Raw genomic sequence first — 21567 nt, 5'->3', positions numbered from 1 at the left:
CAGGGAAGAAGGTACAAAGCATATGGGCCAATTTCTGTCTCTTGGCTGTTCAAGATGCCTTAATATTCAGGCAGTGATGTGTGCCTGTCCATGCAATATGGCACAATTTATCCACATGGTATCCTTGAGCTCAGGTGAGGTGGTCAAAAGCTGTGTACTGGTATCAGATGAGGTATTTGAGGAGAAACTGGGGGAAGGTGGGTCTACATCCTGTTCCCTACTAGATGTGTGGGTGCACATCCTCTTAGGAACTCAAATTTGTGTTATTTGATCTGCAGAACACCAAAGTTCCAGCATTCATGGTGCTAGCCAGAGGAACAAGTTCATCCTGCAGGTGACCAAGATCTTACAGATAAGGATCTGGTCAATACTGCAGAGATTGGTGTTGTCCAACAACCTTTGCACTGCCCACGTGCCATGGTGATGTGACTTCCTCAGTGCTTTGGGGATTTGCACATCACCACGTGCTGAGAACTGGGTTGATTAAAGCCTGGGACCCAAAATAGAATCACCACAGTTTGATAACATGCTGGTGTTACTGTCTGCCAAGGTTAGGAGAACCCTGGTAATACTGGAAGGCTCTTCCCTAATTCTTTGTAAATCTGGCGTGTTAAGAACTTTGTGAGAGGATGCATTTGGACATGTGAAGCTTCAAGGCAAGGGAATAGACTTGAGGTTTCTGACTGACAAGACACATGTGAGTACATGCAGAATGTGCTCCTCCTGCTAAAAATAACATTTCTCCTGTCAACCACGATGCACCCACCCCCACAACACCACCCAGAAGAACACATTAACACCTTGGCTTTGCACGTAGCCCGATTCACAGCAGCCACAAGTGGTAGAGGGATCTGCACTCTGTGCATGCTGACAAATCATATGGCACAGCGAGGAACAGAGGAGTGAAACTGGGCTAGCAGAAGTTGACGCCTTATCATCACAGTCCCTCTGAGCATGCTGTAGGCTGACACCTCCACCAACCGAGTCATCTCCTCGGTGCCAGGATGAGGAGCACGAGCCTGCTATCCTGATTTAGCCTCTGGTAAGCCAGGCTTGGCTTGCCACACCAGGAAGGCTGGAAGAGGCGCGTGGACGCAAGTGGTGCAGGAGCGCCGTGGGCGCGCCGGCATGAGGAGAAGCAAAGCACATCCAACCACTGCCGCTCACAGCTGTGCTATGGGGACATGTAAAATGTGCTTTATACACAAGGGATGTGAGATGTTTCTCCCGTTGCTGTTCCCTGTTTGCTGCCTAATCCCATCTAGGAACCTGTAAATATTTCAAAGCAAGAAGGGTTGGGTTGCAGATAACTTTTGCCCCTAAAAACGACTCCTGCCATAGCCAAGGTGCAGGTCTGTCAGATAGCCTGCTTGTGCTTCTAAGATTATGAAAGACAGGGACAGCAAAGCTTTTTAAAATGGTCAAAGACTAGAGAATACCAGATTTTATTTTTTCCAATTATTGTTTCTTATGGAAAGCTGCACTTTTTTTCCTTAAAAATGAAAAAAACCCAAACCATCATATGGCAGTAAAAATTGACCAGCCTTCAGAATTTCTCATATTAAATTTTTTTTCCTTAAAAATGAAAAAAACCCAAACCATCATATGGCAGTAAAAATTGACCAGCCTTCAGAATTTCTAATATTAAATTCTCATTCAACCCAAGCCGTTATAGGATTCTATGGCAGTAAAAAATTACCATCCTTCAGAATTTCTCATATTAAGTTCTAGGCAAATAACTTGAAAACCCATTATTTATAGTTTTGCTTTACTATACATTTAGATTCATTGTAAAAGTAAATTTTGTAAAAGGGAAAAAAAAAGGGAAAGAGTGAGCTGGAACCAAGTTGTAGCTAAATATCAGCAGGTGACACAAGATTGCTTCCAAGTCATAGAGGTCACTGTCAGTCCACTGCAGCCTTCCCCCAGGTCAGCGTGAAGCCTTATTCAAAGGAGATTTTCAGAAAACCCAGGAGATTTAAATGCATAAGTTCCAATCCCATGGCAAGCACATGAGCCTATGTTCTCACTCTTGAAATTAAGCTCCTTTAACTCTCATTTGTGTGGCTGGGAGAGCCCTGGGCCCCTGCAGTTCTTCCCTTGTCTGAACCTCCCCTGACAGCTCTGGCAAAGCCAGGAAGGCTTTGGTGGGCAGTGAAGGCACCCAGCCCTTTGCAGATAGTGCTTAGCACTTAACAGGATCAGCCCCTCAGCCCCTTGTGTGGTGTCCATCACCTCAGATGCCTCAGCATCCCTGAAAGTGCGCGACGCCCACCACATGTGATCAGCCCCATAAGCTGCTTTCACCTCACCTCGAATGTTTGCTGTGCTGATAATCCCAACGGGGTGTCATATAAAGGAGCCCCTTGTTCAGGGCAAAAGGGAGGAATGCTCTTCCATAAGGAAATCAGGGAGTTGACAGAGATGTAAAGCTAAAGGTTTGCAAGATTGCTTTTGCTTGGCCAAATGTTGTGAGGTTTCAAGGTTGTTTTTGGAGATCCTGGTGTTTAAAGTTAGTTATTCAGCAGGTGGTCTGGCAGCAGCTGTATACGGAAAAGCAGCTTCCAGTCAGCTATCAGCATTTTAGCTTTTTTTGTTTCTTCTCCAGTCGTTACTTACTCCTGTTTTAGCAAATGTAACACCAGAATCAAGTCCCTTCCTGGGATGAAAACCTGCAAGTTCATCAGCCAAGATGGAGCTTCAGTTTTGGCCTGATTTTGTGTCATTCTCGAAAAAGCTGAATGGTCGGATGCTTTTGGTGGTTCTGGTCTTGTCTCTTTTGATTATTGACCTAGTGAAAAAGAGACGACCCAGGAATTTCCCTCCAGGGCCGCAGCTCTTTCCTCTCGTGGGAACCTTTGTGGACTTTAAGCAGCCCCTCCATCTTGCACTGCAGAAGGTAAGAGCTCCACAGACATTTTCCCTACTAACAATATCTTACCCTTCCATGACTCTTATCACTCACTACACTGAGAAGCAGCAAGGGCAGCCTCTGCAGAGCTGGGTATATAACAACCACATGAGATAGATGACCCTTCTTGGTTTTATCTCTCACAATCACCTCCTCTTCCAGGGGAGTAGGATGGTCCAATGGGAAAGAAATCAATAACGGAGGAAGCCCTATATGTTCCTTCTTTTTCTTCCCATCTGACTGTAACTAACCATTTCCATCTGGACCTCAGAAAGGGCTCCGAAGGGCTGGGCCAGGCTGGGGGAAAGGTGAAAAGTGCTGTGTGACAGCGGAACTGTTTGGAGATCACCTCTGGAAATTGTCCTTGCTCAGAGGCCAACAATTCACCCCATCACATCTGAAAGAAACATTTAAAATCCTGTCCTGTGGCTTCTTCTGTGTTGCAGAAAGAGGCAATGATCTCTCTGGAAAGGATTTGCTCCCACCAGAGACAAAAAGAGAGAGATTTTATGCATGCTGAGTATTTCTCTCTGAAAAGGTGGAAGAAGTTCTGACATGCTGACTGCAAAAATCCTTTCTGGTGACTATTTGTCTCTTGCTTTTGCTTAGCAGGCTGACACTACCCTGTCTACCCTGGGTGCTCTCAGGCCACCAGCATGGGTGGTCCCTGAGGGAATCCCTGAGTTAGGATATTTTGGCAATACACACAGTTATTAAGAAAATTAATCCCATTTACTTACAAGCACACAATGACTGAGACACCCATTTGGTCCCAAGCTGGTTTCATGAGTCACCACAGCAGTCTGGGGTGACCCTGTGTGTCCTTTCATGTAGATTCATTCTAAGAAGAAGATGAGCACCCTGACAGAGAGAAGATATGATCCTCCTTTTACCCTTATACATCTCAGAGGAGACACTAATGCCAGCAAAGTCCATGCAAGGAAAATGGCTGCAATTTGGCCATAAATGCAGTCAGGCTTAAAATTAGAAGTATGTGTCTAGCAATAAGCAGTTAGAGCTCCTGTCTAAATGGGAGAGCTGGAGAAGAAACCACACTGCTCTGGATACAAAGTTGATGAAAGGGATAATTTGTCGTGCTTTGCCCTCAGCAGGAAGAGCCTGAGTGTGGTGACCCAGGTGGTGGGACAGAAAGGGACAGAGCAGATGCCCATCAGTTAGAAAGCAACTTACATCCTTGTTACAAGCCAAACTGATGGAAACACCTGGTCAAGCCCAGGTCACACCAGATAACAAATATAAACAATCCATCTCTCCCATACTAAAGCTCTCCAGCCCTTTTTATGCCTTCTCCAGCCTTCATGGAGTAGCTGAGATTGGATGGGACCTGCATGCTCGGGTTTGGGTTTCTCTGAAGTCCCTTTGCTTCAAGCAGGGTTAAATTCAAAGTCAGATTTCCCTGTTCAAGGTCTTGGCCTGGAGAGTTTTGAACATTCCCATATTCTTGTTCAAGAGGACAATGGACTCTCTTTCAGCTTACGGGTCGGTATGGGAACATCTTCAGCGTGCAGTTTGGAAGTCTGACATTCGTGGTGGTCAACGGGTACCAGATGGTGAGAGAAGCTCTTGTCCACCAGGCTGAAATATTTGCTGACCGGCCAAATATTCCACTCCTCCAAGAAATATTTAAAGGCTTTGGTAAGCACAGCCACCAGGATTTTGGGACAAAACTTTCATGTCTGGAATGATAACTGTTAGAGGGAAAGAAAATGATTGAATTCAACCCTTGTGAGCTGCACCTGTGAAAGTTTGCACAAGGGAAGGCAAGAATACTAATAATCTCACAGGGGTATGTTTTAATCCCTGTGCAATTTAGGGATGAGGATGGGCTCAAAACCAGGTTTTAATGAAAGAGGAGAAATAAATGCAAGCTGCCCAAAGATCGATACACTTGCAGCGTTTCCCCTTGGTTTTCATTGCTCCTTTACTTTCCCTGCCTGAGTTGCACACAGCTCCAGAGACGGGGTGCTCCTGCCTGCAGCTCTGCCAACAGCGTGATAGTACTCAGAGTATTTTGGCTTACACCTTTTTTTCCCACGCAAAGTGACAAAGTAGCAGATTAAAGCAAATCCATAAAGCTAGATCTTTAGCATAAGCCAATTACTCTTGAATTTTAATTCCCAGGAAAAGCCATAGCCTTTTCCACATCCACGAGCTTTGTTTGCCTTGCTTTGGGGTTTTTATCCATGATGAATGGACATGGTTTTAGAACCCTAACACTCACAAATGACCCAGAGAGAAGATTTTTCACCTGTTTTTTCCACCTACAGGGCTTATATCATCCAACGGGCACATATGGAGGCAGCAGAGAAAGTTTGCTTTAGCAACACTGAAAAGCCTTGCTGTAAATTTTGAGGAAAAAGTGCAAGAGGAGAGTCGGTACCTTGTGGAGACAATTGAGGAGGAGAAAGGTGGGGGTTAATGCACAGCACTGTGCTCAGAGCTTCCAGCTAAATGAATGATGAGAAGTAAAACTCTTACCCCAGCACAGCTCCAAACATGCAAAACATCTCTTCAATAGCTCAAATCTCTATCTTATACTTCCAGACTGTGCCTTTTAGCACTTATGTTAGACCTCAGGCCTCCTATTTTAGCTGTTCCTTATTAATATTAAGCAAATATATACTAGGTGGTTATTAAAACTTGAGTGTTTACATGGCTAAGGAAGTGTCTCATGCATTCTGCGAAGGAATAAACACAGCTCTCCTGCTATCAGGCACTTCCACTCAGAGGCTTAGTTAACCTCTGCTTGTCCTTGGTTTTGCAAAGTATTTTAAAACTTGTTTAGTCAGGCTTTCCCTTTGTATCACACACAGATGAAGCGTGTGCCTTGCTCTTTTATGGTCCAGCTTTTAAAAACTGCCAGAGGGATATTAGTAAGAATAATTTGTATGTTGGTACATGGGTGATGTTGCACTTCAGCTTTAAATAGAAGCAGATGGGGTTGAGCTAATTCTATGGAGCTATATATAGTAAACAAGAAAGATCTAAAAAGGAATTGTGAAATTATATACTAAACTTGCTCCATTTTAATTGCTGTTGCACTGAACAGGCCAAATACTCCATGTTGCCAATTGATTATAGTCTTCTATAGTCCTAATCAATAAACTAATTAAGCTGCTGGTTTGGGCCTTTCTTCCCATTAGTAATGACAAATAGTGATCATGTCCATCACTCTAATATCTGAGCACCAGCCTGGTTTAATTACTTTCTTGAAGAGTGGAGAGAGCAGCAGTGCTGTGAGGAGTGCCTTGCATTTCAAAGTGATGCTCAGCAGCAGCTCAGGGCTGGACTGGGCTTGTCACTGAGATCAGTCTCTTGTCACAGCAAGTGGCTCTCCAGGCTGCCCAAGGAGATGGAGGTCTCTGCTCAGTAGCTCTCTCAGGGAACACAGATGTGACAAGCATCACATCACGCTTCACTTTATTAATGGGCTCTATGGGCCACATGAGCTGTTACTGGGGTTTACAGGTGGGCACAGAGATCTGCAACCCTCTCCCCTCTCTCCTTCAGCTCCCTTGATTTCTTCATGGTGGACAACTAAAGCCCAGGGCAATGGTATTTTTGCAGTGTGGCTGTCCTGGGCTCCCTGCCCTGGGAAAAGCTTTGAGGGATCCTCTCCTGGTGTTTAAAATTGGCACCAAACACAGGTTGCAGCAAGCAAAGTTGACAGCCATAGCATGGCATGCTGCTGGTTGTTTTCCCTGGAAACTGCTTCAGACCCTGCTTGGGCAGCTCAGTGCTAATGTCACTGCCTAGTAGCAACCTGGGCTGCACACAGGATGGGATGTCCTGGCCCAGGCTCCAGTGGGATGCTGGAGGTGATGGGGGTGGTGGGTGCCCCAGGACATGGGGTGAAACCTGAACCCCACCATGGGTGAGAAGTAGGTCTCACCCTGATTCACAGCTGTGGACCTAACAGAGAATATGGTTTTGACTGAGACTGAACAGGAAAAACAAATGAAAGCTGTCTTTAGAATCATAGAACCATGGAGAGATTCATGTTGGAAAAGATCCTTAAGTTCACTGAGTCCAAACATTAACCCAGCATTGCCATGTTCACCACTAAACCATGGCCCCAGGTGTCACATCTACACATCTTTCAAACACTCCAGGAATGGTGACTCCACCACTGCCCTGGGCAGCCCCTTCCAAAGCCTGCCATCCTTTCAAATGAAGACATTTTCCCTCATACCCAGTCAAAATCTCCTCTGGCACAACTTGTGGCTGTTTCCTCTTATCCCTTGTTCCTCGGGAGACAAGACCAACTCCCTACAGGCAGTTTCCTTTCCTTTTCTTTCCTCCAGGACAGCCCTTTGACCCTCATTACAAAATTAACAGTGCTGTTTCAAACATCATCTGTTCCATAACTTTTGGGAGCCGCTTTGACTACCATGACAACCGTTTCCAGGAACTGCTGCACTCCCTGGCTGAAACGCTGCTGCTCATCGGAAGTTTCTGGGGCCAGGTAAAGCCACTGGGATGTTTTTCCAGCTTCAGCTGCATGGAACAGCTCAGAAACTGGGGATTCTAAGGCATTGGTATAATCTGCCTTTTCCTGTAGAAAAAGAGCCGTGTTTAAAGGAAGATGACCAGGAGAATTGTTTTACATTAGATGGGATTTATACACAAAGCCTATCAGGAAAGCAAGGAAGTAAGTTGAAATTATTGAGACACATGGAGGAAAAAAATAATACTACAGGATTGTGAAACCAATCTTATGCCTGACATAACCAAAAAAACAACAGGAAAACCTTAAAAGAAGATCTTAAAAGAAAGATCTTAAAACAAGATCTTTAAAGAAAATCTAAAAAGAAGTAGTAACACTGAAAATTCCTATTTTTTTTCCCACACCATATCCCAACCAGTTTCTTAAATAACTTCTATTTATGAAAAAAATTGAGATTCCAGGTTTAGAAACCAAATAGGTGGATTGTGGTGATGTATTTTCTGTGTGGCCACACACCATGGTCTGATTTCTGTCCCCTCCATGGGGACACACTAAGGGGCTCATCTGCATCTACCTCACCTGTGGCCACTTCACATTAGGGGGCAGCTTTGGCCATTCAGTATTTGAGAACTTTATCAGGAGGAAATATCTGTCCAATTCTTACCTTGTTTGCACTGGTTTACACCTATGTAAATAAATTTGTACAATTTGGACAGTTACAGCAAGGATAATTTTTTTCATGGTAGCAAACAGAGTTAATCAATTAATTAAGAGTCCCATCCTCTCAACTGATACCTGCTCTTTTCTAACTCAAAAAATGCTCTTTTGCTCTGTTTGATTTCTTACCAGCTTTATAATGCTTTTCCTTTGATCATGAGATGGTTGCCAGGACCCTTCAGGAAAATCTTCAGGCACTGGGAGAAACTTCAATATTTTGTGAAAGGCGTGATTGCGAAGCACAAAGAGGATTTGGACCAGTCCGAGGCAGGAGATTATATTGACTGCTACCTGAAGGAAATAGAAAAGGTAGGAAGTAAATAACCAAAACCACCTAAAGATTAACCCATAGAATGAGCAGAGAAGATTCAGGGCTGTTTTGTCAGGGGAGTTCTTGCCTCACAGTTCTTGCCTTCCCCTCCCTACCTCTGCCACATCAAACTTTTGCAGCAGCAGAAGCCTGATCACTTAGAAACACATATATTTTTTTTTTCCCATTTGAAAGGATTTACACTTTGTCTTTCTCCCTTTTTCGTTCTGTCACACGGCGTAGGAGGACTCTCAGGGAACATGTTCATGTTTCTGCGAGCACTCGCACGCCTGTGTTTGCTATTGTGAAACTTGACATTTAAAAATGCTACCTGCTTTCAAGAGCCACTCTACAGCAACCAGGGTGTCTGTCAAAACAGTCCATAGGGCTTGAAACCCAGTGAAAGGCTGGAAATTTCCAAGCCCAGGTGTAGATAATAAAGGAGCAGTAGGACTTCAGTTACGCACAGGTGATTTTGGATTGGGTTTTAAAAGCATCCCCTCCAGAATAAGAGCTTTCATTGCCATGTTTTTCCTCCAAGTTTAAGGGTGACACCAGCTCCTACTTCCATGAGGAAAACCTGCTGTGCTCCACCTTGGACCTGTTCTTAACTGGGACAGAGACAACGGCGACTGCCATCCGCTGGGCTCTGCTCTACATGGCCGCGTACCCCCACATTCAGGGTAGGGCCACTCAGGAGTCCTTTGCTTAGCCCAAAACTGGGTAAGGGAAGCTCAGGGAACAGAGTTATCCCAGCTCTGCCACATCTTGGATATGCCTGTGCCCCAGGTATCCTCTTGGGAACTTTTTGAGGACAAGTCTTAGGAGAAGCTGTTGAGGGAACTGGGAATGTTTAGCCCAGAAAAAAAAGGAGGCTCGGGGGGGACCTTCTCATGCTCTACCACTCCCTGAAAGGAGGGTACAACCAGGTGGGGGTCGGTCTCTTCTCCCAAGGAACAAGTGACAGGACAAGGGGAAATGGCCTCAGGTTGTACCAGTAGAGGTTTAGGTTGGATATTAGGGAAAATTTCTTCACTGAAAAGGTTATCCAGCCCTGGAACAGTCTGCCCGGGGGAGTGGTGCAATCACCCTGGAAGTGTTCAAAAGGAGTGAGGATGTGGCACTGTGGTGGCCTGGCAGGGCTGGTTTAATGGTTGAACTTGATCATTTAAGAGGGCTTCTCCAACCCTAAAAATTCTATGAAGAGGGATATTTTTCATTTTTTTTGGTCCCTGTAGAGAAAGTACAGCAGGAGATCGACGCCGTGGTCGGGCAGTGCCAGCAGCCCTCGATGGCCGACAAGGAGAAGATGCCCTACACCAGCGCCGTGCTGAGCGAGGTGCTGCGCGTGGGCAACGTGGTGCCCCTGGGGGTGCCCCGCATGGCCACCAGCGACACCACCCTGGCTGGCTTCCACCTGCCCAAAGTGCGTGGGGATCACCGGCCTTCGTCCCACCAGCCTTTTGTCCCACCAGCCTTCATCCCACCAGCCTTTTGTCCCACCAGCCTTTTGTCCCAGGAGCCTTCATCCCAACAGCCTTCGCCCTACCAGCCTTCATCCCACCAGAGCGTGGTCTTCATGGCCCAAGCCCTGAATCTCACCTGAGGGGGAACCAACCAGCAGGATATTACAGAAATATCGCAATTATTTAGAAAATACAAGCCCTCTTGATGGATTCTGTGGGGTTGTTATAGATCTCACCTCCTTACAGAGGAGAATTGTGAGATCCTCAAGGTGTTGGCTGTAATTGATAATTTTAAAAGGTTTATGCCTTAAATTTTGTAAAAGACACCCTCAGCACGTTATGGGAATAGAGGAAACATAGGAAAGCAAACAGTTGGGGTTTGTTAATTCTACACAACATTAATAATCATCTATTAAAAGTAGCACTTGATGAAAGACAGGTAATTAATATAGTTTCACACACACTGTTCCGCAATTACAAAAGCAAATATAAGATTTATATATAACTCGTCTCTTCCCTCTATATGACTGGTTGCACTGAGGTAAATTTTAAAAATTCAGGCATTTTCTTCCCCATTGATTAGAATATTTCTCTTGCTGATGGAAAATGTGGAGATAAACCAGATCAGTTTAACTTTTTTTCTAAAAAAAACCACATTTTAAAAAAATCAATTGAAAATTACTTGATTAAATTGCTTCAAGGTCCTATGGGAATGCAATGCTACCAATTTAAAGTTGGTTTGCATTGCCATCACCTGTTACTGCAGCTCAGGATGCAGATCAAAACTCAGTGATCTGTAAAGACACACACACAAGTGAACAATCCTGCAGGCTTTCATCTTAATTACGTGGCTTAGGAGGGAAAAAGGGCCCGTTTTGCCGTTAAAACAGTGTAATTTACAGAGCTAATAATAACCCAGTCTGACAACATTTCGGCTCCTCTCCGCGTAATCGCCCCTTTTCTCCACCTCTCGCAGGGCACCACCCTGATGACCAGCCTGACCTCGATAATGTTCGACAAAAACGTGTGGGAGACTCCCGACACCTTTAATCCTGAACATTTCCTGGAAAACGGCCAGTACAGGAGGCGGGAGGCTTTTCTGCCCTTCTCTGCAGGTAGGGTGATGGATGGCGAGGTGGCTTTTCTTCTTGCAAGGCTTTTATTTCTTCCCCGAGACACTGCTTATAGAGTAGGGGGTACCGCTCTTGTTCAGCTTCCAGCCCATCCCCACAGCGAAAATCCCAGTCACAGTTAATAGAGGCTGCTCGGAGCGGGGAGGAAATCAATTTGTTACTGCAGGATGGAAAAGAAAAAAAAAAAGGAAAAGAAAAAGGCTCTTTTTCTTCCTGCAGAAGTTACATAACTGGGTTGTTCAGACAGTTTCCGCTCCTCGCCTCTCGGAACAGGCGCAGTTTGCTCGGCAGTAAACTGGGGAAGCTTTGAGCAGATTGTGTGGGTGAACATTGCCACCTAACCTTTCCAGGAAGAAAAGGCGCCGCAGCCTGTGCGAGGCGGCGCGGCCCGGAGGAGCCTCGGAGCTGGCTGAGCTCGCTCGCACTCTGTCGGGTTCTTTGTGCTCCTTTTCCAGGTAAGAGGGCTTGTCCCGGGGAGCAGCTCGCCAGGACCGAGCTCTTCATCTTCTTCGTGGCCCTGCTGCAGAAGTTCAGCTTCCAGGCCCCAGCTGAGGCCGCGCTGTCCTTCGCCTTCACGCTCAGCCTCACGCGCTGCCCCAAACCTTTCCAGCTCTGCGCCGTGCCCCGGCACTGAGCCGGGCCTGGCTGCCCCACAGCCTCACAAACTGGGACATCCCCCTCTCCTGACCACCCTGCAGCCTCACAAACTGGGACATCCCCCTCTCCTGACCACCCCAGAGGTTTTGGGCTGAAATGATGGGCCCTGGAGGTCCAGAACCCGCCGCTATCTGGGTGGCAGGGGAAGGGCGCAAGGGCCACATCCTGCCCGCTGCAGCAAACAATGGGGCTCTTCCCTTCACCTCATTCCTGCTCCCTGCTACCAGTCTGATAAAATGCATAGATTTAAAAGCCTTATTCCCTAATTTCCACTGTCAGCAATTCCCAGAAAGGTGTCTGCCAGCTGCAAAAGCATGGTTTGATGTTGACTTTTCCATGGGGAATATGTCCATCACCCAGAGACCACTTAGCAGCCCCTAATGCTGCAGCACCCAAATATCCAAGGGCTCCTGAGGTGTCCCTGCTCAGAGCAAGCTCCTGGCCTTGGACACAAGCTCTGGACTCAAGACTCAGCATCAATTTGGGCTTTAAGGTGGCCACAGCCAACGCTGAGCTTCAGGTGGGATTGGGCTCAGGGTGGTGGAAACTCCCTGCAGCACCACATTGCTGCTGTGTGATGGAAATCACAGAATCAAGGAACAGTTTGGCTTGAAAGCGACCTTAAAGATCAGCCCCTCTGCCATGGGCAGGGCCACCTTCCACAAAATCGGGTTGCTCCAAGTCCCATCCAGCCTGGCCTTGGACACTTCCAGGCATAAAAGATATCTAAGATATAAAATAGATCTCTGCAGCAGCAGCAGCAAGCATTTTTTTTTTTAATCTCAAAGAGTATATGGGAATTTTAATTACAAGGCTACAGGGGAGTAGAAGCTGCTTCTACCACAGCCCAGCCCCAGCGGGATGGCACAAGGAGCTGTGCTCTCACCAGGTCTGGAAGGGCTATAAAAATATGATACAGTAATTTTATATTAGAAAAGCAAAAGGTTTGTGCTAGTAAAATCCAAATCAGAAAAGCTGCAACAAAATAATCCCCTGGGGTTGTTGGAGAGCTGCTCACCTGAAGCGCAGCAGAAAGGGAACAGCAGAGTTGGAAGGGTCATGCCCGTGGCAGCTCAGTGCTGGCCCTCAGGAAGGAAGTGTTGGAACAGTGGTTTTGTGGTGGCAGGTCACGAGTTCAGCACTTCCCCTCTGCTTCTGGCAAAGATTTGTGTCTGTGTGAGCAGCATGGACGTAGTGGGGGCCAAGGAAGCAGCTGGGACAGGGCACCCTGCACCATGGACACAGCTTCTTCCTATGCCAGGCCTTTTTGGATGAGAGTTAATTAAATATGCAACTTGTAGAGAATTTCTCCATTTATGTGACCAAGCATTTGTGCTTAGAAATGCTGTCTCCTGTGTGCGTCAGTTTGGACTGTAGTCACTATAGCAAAGGTCCTTCTTCTTGTTTTTCTTGTTTTTTTGCTTCTTACCTTTCATAAGTGACTTTTCTGTGGGTACCCACATAGGCTATGGAATAGTTAACAGGAAAAGAGGATTACATCGAGTTTCATTTCCGCTGGTTTTCTCCTCTGTCCCCGGCAGTAGCGGCTTTGCTGCGGTACAAAGCAGTCCCTGTGCAGTGGCAGATTTATGCCACAGGGGAGAGTGCTCTGCACATCACATCCCTGCCACGCCGGGCACACGGGGATTCTGTCACTGAGCTGTCCTTCCGACTGATCACTTTAATCCTATTGCGTTTTTAATTATTGTGTCACAGTCACGGGCTCCCGTGTTGTGTTTTTGTCTTTGTGAAAGAGAAAACATAAAAGATACAAGGACTTTTTTTGCACCTATGAAGTCTTCAGCGCCACTCGGGACGAGGCACTGGTTTCTCTCCATTTTTGTGTTCCTTCTGCTGTAGGTCTGACCTCTGGCTTGTGGCTGCAGCTTGTATTATTTGCACTGGCTTAGCAAATAAATATTGATCTCTTTCATTTCCAACTTGTGTTTCTTCATTACCTTGGAGTTTCCTCCCCTACTCCTGGAGAGAATAAATGATTGAAGTGATTTTCTTTTTCTTCTTTTTTTTTTCCTTTACTTAAATGCAATCATGCCATACCTTAAAGGCAGGAGGCATGAACTTGTTTAATTTTCAAGTGGATCCTCTCATGTCACTGCTGGTGAACACATGCATCTCCAGTGACTCATGCCTAAGTGTGCTTAAAAACCAGAGATTAAAAGAGATATTCTCAAAAACAGGCCCCTCCCCTTGAAATTCTACAGTAAAACAGATATTTGACATTTCCAGCTTCCCAAGTATAAGGTTATGGAGAACATGTGTATGGCATCACTACAGTGGCTCTGGTGCACCTCTGTGCCTTGTCATCAGCACTGTACAATGTTCCAAACAGCCACAACTGATGGCCCCAAAAGAGAGAAAAGGCACCCAAAACGTCCCTGAGAGCAAGAGGAGGCAGCTGATGACTGCAAGGGGCTGTGACAGAGCCACATGGTGCAGGGGCAAAGTGCTGCTGCTCCCTGCTTCTTTCACAGCAAAGCACAACAGACACATCAAAGTTCCACATGGCCCATGTGCATGAACTCCTCCCTAACCCAGAGCTGCTCCTGGGTGGGAAAATGCAGCCCATTCTGCTGCCAGCTCCCAGCAAAGGGCCCCAGCCTGCAGAGCTGGGCATCAGCATCAGCTTCTCAGCACCTTCACCAGCTCTGTGGGGCTTTGGGAGCAGCTTCCCCGTGACTCAAAGGACAAGGCAGGTGGGGAGGGATGGCTGGAGAGCTCAGGGCATGGCCAGAGCCAGCTGCTCTACCTGCACTGCTCTGGTGGAGATCAGAAAATGTTGGTGCTCAGGAAGTGCCGAGTTCCGGGACAGCTGTTCACTCCCAGCCCACGTCACCCAGACACGGAAACATGAAATGCACTCAGATGGGTTGGGAGAGATTGTGCAACCTTATCTCGGTGTGCCCTGAGACCAGGGGCTTGGCCAGGACTCCTCATACCAGGAAGGGAGCTGCTGTAAACAAGGAAAGCACGAGGCTCTCGGAGCAGCTGCAGACTCCCTGAGAAGCTGAAACTGGGACGTAGCACGGTGAGGACACCTGGGAAGGAGGGAGCAGGGTCATCCTGGGGGATGGGTTTGTGGGAGCTGCATGCTCAAACTGCCAGGTTTTAATCTAAATACCACAAGGCTCATTTCTGTCCTTTAGACAAGGGCATGGAGCACTGGGGTTTAGTCAAGTACTGAAAGGAGTCTGGAGGGGACGGGGAATGCTGATGGTGTTCTGGTTCATGGTGCATTTGTTTTAAATCAGATGAGAGGGAATGTTTCAGTTTAATCAAGAAGGGTTTAATCCTATCTGAAAGCTGGGAAAGCCGGAGTGTGAATGTAGCCCCAAGAGCAGGCTGCAAAAGCCACTCCTTACTGTCCTGTGTTTGCACCCACAGCTGTGCCAGCACATCACCCATCTCCCCCTGGACCTGGGGGGCTCAGTGGTGCCCTGTGAGCTCAACCTGCCTGACCTGCTGTGGGACACGTCCCTGCAGAGCCCCAGCATCCAGCCATGCTGCACTTCCTCTGGGACAGCATCTCCCTCCAGACATTCCTCATCTTTCTCTTCATCTTCCTGCTCATCGCAGACTACATGAAGAACAGAAATCCAAAGAATTTCCCTCCCACCCCCCTCCGCCTGCCCTTTTTGGGGCACCTCTACCTCGTAGACTTCAAAGATCCTGTGGGTGGAGTGCAGAGGGTACGTGGGTGGAGAGCAGCAAGGGGAAGGGATGGAGGGATTGCAGCTACACCTCCCCAGCCATGCAGGGAAAGGGATAACCCAAACCCCACAGGTAGTGGAGGCAGGCAGGAGGTTTGTCCTCATTGCTGACATTTACCTGAGTCCAAGCAGGGTGATGAGTGTGGAGTGATTCCATGGGCAAAGGTCACAGCACGATCCCACAGGTGCAGTCACAGATGTACAAACCCAACAGGTCTGAGGGGGGGCTGGAATGGGGTGAAACAATAACTGGAAAAACACAGGACTGAAAAGTCAAATCTGGTGAGGTTTGCTTGATTTATGGCCAATTAACATATTCCTAATCACTGATTTAGGAAAAGAGGAAAAAAAAAAAACCTGCCCTCAGGCAGAGTGCACACATTCCTCCCACTTTTCCCTTATTTTTACCCATGTCCCCTGACAGGGGTGTCCTGGTCTCACCAGGAACATCCATTGTAAATGAAAACCCCTTTTGTTTATGTCCCCTCCCAGCAAACTAAAAGATATGGTGACATCTTCGGCCTGAACATGGGCGGCATGAGGTTGGTGTTGGTTACTGGGATGCGGCTGGTGAAGGAAGTGCTCGTAAACCAAGGGGACAAGTTCCTGGAACGCCCTGACCTTCCCATCGATGAGCAGATCTTCACCAAGATCGGTGAGTTACCCCTCAATTCATGCCTCAGCTGTAAGGTCCAAGCTGGACCCTGCAGAGGTTTGAGTCAGCTGGAGACAAGGCAGAGCCTTGGAGCTTTTCTCCCTCAGTGGGAGATCGGCCTTGGCTCACAGGGGTGTCCTGCCAGGACTGGTCTTCTCCACCGGGCACCTGTGGAAGGCACAGAGGAGGTTCACCCTGACCACGCTCCGGAACTTCGGCCTGGGGAAGAGGAGCCTGGAGGAGCGCATCCAGGAGGAGTGCAGATACCTGGTGGATGTGTTTAGGGATGAACAGGGTGAGTGCATCCAGGAGGAGTGCAGATGCCTGGTGGATGTGTTTAGGGATGAACAGGGTGCGTGCATCCAGGAGGAGTGCAGATACCTGGTGGATGTGTTCAGGGATGGACAGGGTGAGTGTTCATCCTGGTAGGGCCTGTTATAATGTCACTGCATGCAGAAAAATACCACACCTTGCAGGCGATGCTACAACATTGCCAGCATCCCTGCTCCTTCCTACAGGTGCTTTGCCTTCCAACTGGCTGGGGAATGCACCCACAGCATTATTCACAGCCCACCTTCTGTCTACTCCTCTCTGGGAAATACTGCATGTGCATAAATGCTGATGTTTCCAATGAATTCCAATGACATCCTGCAGACCCTGTTTTCAGAAGCAAACAAACATCTCCATAAGCTGATTGAACTGGGACCACTGGGGTTGTCCTGCCAAGCTTGGCCAGCTCATAGGGTCAGCCAGGTACCCCAGGAAAGCACTGACATCGGACACTGCCCATTAGGGGACACTCATTACATTCATATTTCTTGATTACTTTACCTCTGACATGTGTTTTCTTCTTTTCTGAGAAGAGTGGAAGAGAACTGATCTTTCTCTTCTCCAGGGAATCCTTTCAACCCTCAGTTGAAAATCACTAATGCTGTTGCAAACGTCATCTGCTCCCTCATCTTTGGCAATCGGTTTGACTACCACGATGAGGATTTCCAAAGACTGCTGAAGCTGATGAATGAAATGACTGCCCTCCATGGAGCTGTCTCAAGCCAGGTACAGCCCTCCGGCCACCAACTCAGGGCACAGTTTCTTCTCTGGAGTCAACCTTAAGTCACAGTGTTGTCATCACAAGAGCTGTCATTCCCTGTTCCTTTGAACAGGGTAGATTTGCCTGTCATTTCTTTCTGCGTTAAGTTGTACCCAGCTCACACTGCTCTCTCTCATCCAAAATCACTTTTCCTGCCCACTGATTGCCAACCTGCCTGCTGAAATAGTGAGTAACACACAAGTTACCCCATAATGAGAATTCTGCTCTTCTGGATCTGAGCTGTTTCTACCAGCTCCAGAAGTTCAGCAAGAGCAATCGCAGGCTGAAGTCTTGATGTCAGAAGCGTTTTTAAAGTCCTTTATTCAACTTGTCTTTCTCCTTTTGTATTCCAAGCTGTACAACAATTTCCCATCTATAATGAAGTACTTACCTGGAGCCCACCAAACCATTTTCAAACACTGGAGGGTTTTGCAAAAATTCATGCAAGAGCAGATCAACAAACACAAGGAGGACTGGAACCCCTCAGAGAGCCGGGACTACATTGACAGCTACCTGCTGGAGATCTCCAAGGTCAGCAGTGGGGAGAAAACCCTCCTGGAGTGGGGCTTAGAACCAGAGGGGATGGGAAATGAGCCCCAGTTCTCTGAGCTGCCTGTGTAGCCTTTTATGAGCTCAGGACAGACATCAGGTTCAACCATACATCAGCAGGATGGGGATGCGAGGGGTCAGCAGCATCTGCCAAAATCCTTGGGGTGGTCTGGACCAAGCCTGGTGCCAGGACAGCCTCACTCTTCCTGTGACACTAACACTCCTTCTCCTGAAGGACCACGACAGTAACACCTTCCAGGAGGAGCACCTCATGGCCTGTTCACTTGACCTGATGTTTGCTGGGACTGAGACCACGTCCTCAACGCTCCGCTGGGCGTTGCTCTTTATGGCCGTACATCCAGAAATTCAAGGTACAATTAGCAAAAACATATTTTGCCTTGCTTTTATCCCTCAAAGCTCTGTAAGAGACCAGTTGGGAGCATCCCCACACTCCCATAAGAGGTCTCTTGGTAGACCCTTACAGCAATATCCTCGTATTGTTCCAAGGGTTTTTCCCTGGGCTCATTCCTGCTCTTTCCCAGCCCGGGTGCAAGCCGAGATCGACGCGGTCATCGGCGAGGCACGGCCCCCAGCCCTGGAGGACAGGAACAAGCTGCACTACACCAACGCTGTCATCCACGAAGTGCAGAGGAAAGGCAACGTTATCCCTTTCAACGTGCCCAGAATGGCATCAGAGGACACCTACGTGGATGGATACTACATCCCAAAGGTAAACTCCAGAGTGCTGGGAAGTGCTGGCACTCCAGGGACACTCTCAGCTCCCCAGGCACGGTGCCAAGGCCAGGCCCCTCCTGTGCAGACACTGTCCCTGCCCTGTCCAGAGTTCACTCCTGCTCAACATGGATTTTGCCATCCAACGTTCTCCAGCTCCCTGATTAGTGCCCCACCCCACACATGCCTTTGACAGCCCCCAGCTCTTAGAGGGACTTTAGCCCAAGATTCAACAGATAAAAATGATGCTGACGAGGGAAAATGCAGTTACGTAACTGCACCTCCAAACAGAGAAGAAGAAGAAAATCTGGGCTTGCAGTGGGATGTTGCACAAATAATTTCTGTAGAATTTGACTAAGGATGTTCTTCATGGAGAGGAGACTGGAAGATAAAACTGCCCCTCCTGCTGTCAGTGCCAGAGAAGTGTGATTTATTTTTGTTTTTTCCTCTTAGGGCACTATTGTAATGACAAATTTAACCTCTCTGCTGTTTGACAAGAATGAGTGGAAAACCCCTGTTACTTTTAACCCCGAGCATTTTCTGAAGGATGGAAAGTTCTGGAAAAATGAGTATTTTCTACCATTTTCTACAGGTAAGATTTGTTGAATTATGGTGCACGTGGGCTTGGGCTTCCAACTGCAGGGTGGAGACAGAGAGGAAAACAGCAATGGAAAGGGCAGATGCACCCTGGAGGTGCTGCTCAAAATGCTCCCATTGCCTTGCTACAGCACTACAACCACACTTGGAGCCCTTTTCTGTCTTTCACGTGCACCGAAGAGAAATGAGGAGGAATAAAAAACCATGTAAATTCCAAATGTTTTAGGAACATCTTCACTGAGACCATTGCTCTTCTCCCCATGGCTGAGCTCACCAGGGGCCTCACTGTGGCCACCACAGGGTTCCCCAGGCAGCAGCTTCCATGGGGAAGTTGCTTTTAGCACCAGCACAAACATCTCTTGTGGTAGCTCTCTTGGGTGAGCTCTCCCAGGATGGGCACATCCAGGTCATGTGTGTGTTGTTGTTATATTTCTAGAGTCCCAGCTCTCAGACGGCCACAGCTCTCGGCTGTCCTATCTTCTATCACGTCGGGGTCACCACTTGTTGTATTCATATTGCTGTTATCCTATTTCTAGAGTCCCGTACCTTCTGGGTGGTGTTCACACAAGCAGCTCTTCACAGCAGTGTTGCTCCTGCTTCCTCGTTAGGGCCCCTCCAAGGCTCTCCCTGACTGGCCAACCCACCCCCTTTTATCCCAGTTATCTTCATTAGCCACAGCTGCCGCCCAATTAAGGGCATCACAGCTGCAGCTCATTTAGAACAACTAGGATTGGGGCAAGGCCCCTTATACAATACATATATTTTACTAGGACTCCTACTATATGTGTGTGTGTAAAAAGTCATGCAATCTGGGGGCAGACCATGCTGTAATGCCAAAGTATTGTTGGGAAGCTTGGTTTGGATTGAAAAACTCACCCAGCAATGGGGTAGCACAGCTGGACCACAGTCCTAAGGGCAGGCAGAAGCATTTTCAGCAGCAAGAGCACACTCTGAGGATGCTGTGGGTTCTGTCTCCACAGGGAAGCGTTCCTGCCTGGGTGAGCTGCTGGCCCGTTCCGAGCTCTTCCTCTTCTTCACCTCCCTGCTCCAGAAATTCACCTTCCAGGCACCCCCAGACACCACGCTCAGCCTCCAGCCCATGATGGGCATTGCAATGGCCCCACAGCCCTACAAGATCTGTGCTGTGCCTCGCTAGGGGAGCCTTGGCCATCCTCCTCACATGGAGAATCCTTTGTCAGGGCTGCTGAAAACAAGCCCTTGACAGCTCTAGCGGGAGGCTGGGTGGTTTATTTCTTTCAAAGCAATTGTAAAATCATTTTTTTCACAATTAGACCTTGCACTCTGTATCCCATGATGGTGTGATCATGGGATCAGCCTAGGGGTTTCCAGGGCATTATTCGGCTTGTCCTATGGCACTGTAAATTAATGAGGGGCTTGGGGATGTCCTAATTTGGTGATGGATGGCCATGGTTCACCTTGGCAAAATGAGGGACACTAGAGACCACACTGTGGAGCCACTCACTGTGGCTGGGTACAGTGGGAGAGCAATACCAGCTTTTGTTTTATAACATTAACACATTAATTAATTTGACATTTCCTTAAGATGTACTTATGGAAATAAAAAGTAACTCTCTAAAACTTGTCTCATGCATAATAAATCTTTACCAAAGCATTTTTGTCATGAAGTGTTCTGCCAAGTGAAGACCAACAGAGGCAATGTCCAGCAGGGGCTGTAGGCTTTGGCCATGCCCTGTGTCTCTGTCCCTGCACTGCAGGAGGCTGGCACCGTAAAAGCAAAGGCAATTCCTGCAGAAGTGATGGAAAAAATGATTCTGGTGGCACAGCTAGAATTACAATATGCAAAATCCTCTATTTACCTGCCCAACATCATGGAGTGGCTGGTGTGTCCAAGGGCAGTGGGGTGAGCTGCAGCAACACACAATGCAGTTAAACTGCACTCAACAGTCTGAGGAGGAAGAGGCTGCCTTGGGAAATTACAGCATCAAGTTACTATTTTGAACCATCATCTACACAATGAAACAGTCCCAAGATTGGCTATTGGAATATGAATCCCAGTATTACCAGGTAGATTGTGCCTGGGCCCGTCTGACCCTTGCTGCTGGGCCAAAGGCAGCAACTGAGGTGTATCACCTCAGAGACACCTTTAGCTTGCTGGAGGTTGCAGCTGGGCAGTGAACAAGTTCAGGCTTGTTAGGAATTCCATTTACCTCAGGAGAGAAGGCTTCAGGCTATGGTGAGGAGGATGGAAACGGATTCTGCCGGAGGGTTAATATCCAGAGCTTTATTCCATGGTCACAGAGGTCTAACAGCTCCAACAGAATCCCAGCCGCATGGCCTGATTGACCTTTTAAGCTCCTGGGGGAGGGGGAGGGAAGGGACAGGTGAGCCACCAACCAGGTGGGAGGGTCTCAGGGGAGGATGACACCTAGACAGGCCAATGACCTCTGGGCATAGGGGCATCTTTTGAAAGTGACCAACTACACTACGCCTTGCTGGAATGTTAAAACTGATTGACAGCCCAGCAGGGGGCAAGGGGGGAAGAGGAAGAGAGGTATTGGCACACCTGGGGAAG

General features: G+C 47.7%; 2 protein-coding genes and 1 long non-coding RNA gene across 10 annotated transcripts in view; 2 read left to right on the top strand and 1 right to left on the bottom strand.

Moving 5' to 3' along the window:
* Positions 1-12743, bottom strand: part of LOC134423308 (uncharacterized) — a 43004-nt gene extending 30261 nt beyond the window's left edge. For 3 of the 5 annotated variants that reach the window (XR_010029053.1, XR_010029052.1, XR_010029049.1), the window contains exons 1-3: positions 12681-12743; positions 10627-11165; positions 8226-8387 (exon numbers count right to left, since the gene is read on the bottom strand). This is a non-coding gene — a long non-coding RNA (uncharacterized LOC134423308). Of the gene's footprint in view, positions 1-1679; positions 4621-8225; positions 8388-10626; positions 11166-12680 lie in introns of those variants that run through there. The other 2 variants (XR_010029050.1, XR_010029051.1) reach the window with 2 other exon arrangements.
* LOC134423306 (cytochrome P450 2J2-like) lies at positions 2693-12687 on the top strand. The gene is made up of 9 exons (XM_063166221.1): positions 2693-2899; positions 4405-4567; positions 5200-5340; positions 7237-7397; positions 8229-8405; positions 8948-9089; positions 9645-9832; positions 10849-10987; positions 11461-12687. Exons 1-9 carry the CDS (start codon positions 2693-2695, stop codon positions 11637-11639), a joined length of 1497 nt encoding a protein of 498 aa, XP_063022291.1. The 3' UTR covers positions 11640-12687.
* LOC134423304 (cytochrome P450 2J2-like) lies at positions 11357-20612 on the top strand. Of its 4 annotated transcripts, none has more exons than XM_063166216.1 (10): positions 11357-11460; positions 15065-15369; positions 15883-16045; positions 16191-16397; positions 16941-17101; positions 17490-17666; positions 17920-18055; positions 18227-18414; positions 18870-19008; positions 19994-20612. In XM_063166216.1, exons 2-10 carry the CDS (start codon positions 15181-15183, stop codon positions 20167-20169), a joined length of 1536 nt encoding a protein of 511 aa, XP_063022286.1. In that variant the 5' UTR covers positions 11357-11460; positions 15065-15180; the 3' UTR covers positions 20170-20612. The 4 variants fall into 4 exon arrangements, with proteins under 4 accessions (XP_063022286.1, XP_063022289.1, XP_063022285.1 ...); XM_063166215.1 differs by lacking the exon at positions 11357-11460 and adding an exon at positions 14551-14708; XM_063166218.1 differs by lacking the exon at positions 11357-11460 and adding an exon at positions 14553-14708 and having other exon boundaries at positions 16191-16340.
* The last annotated feature ends 955 nt before the right edge of the window (positions 20613-21567 follow it).

This window comes from Melospiza melodia, chromosome 11 (genome assembly GCF_035770615.1).
Source record: "Melospiza melodia melodia isolate bMelMel2 chromosome 11, bMelMel2.pri, whole genome shotgun sequence".
Classification (NCBI taxonomy): Eukaryota; Metazoa; Chordata; class Aves; order Passeriformes; family Passerellidae; genus Melospiza; species Melospiza melodia.
This window is presented reverse-complemented; position numbering and strand designations above follow the sequence as displayed.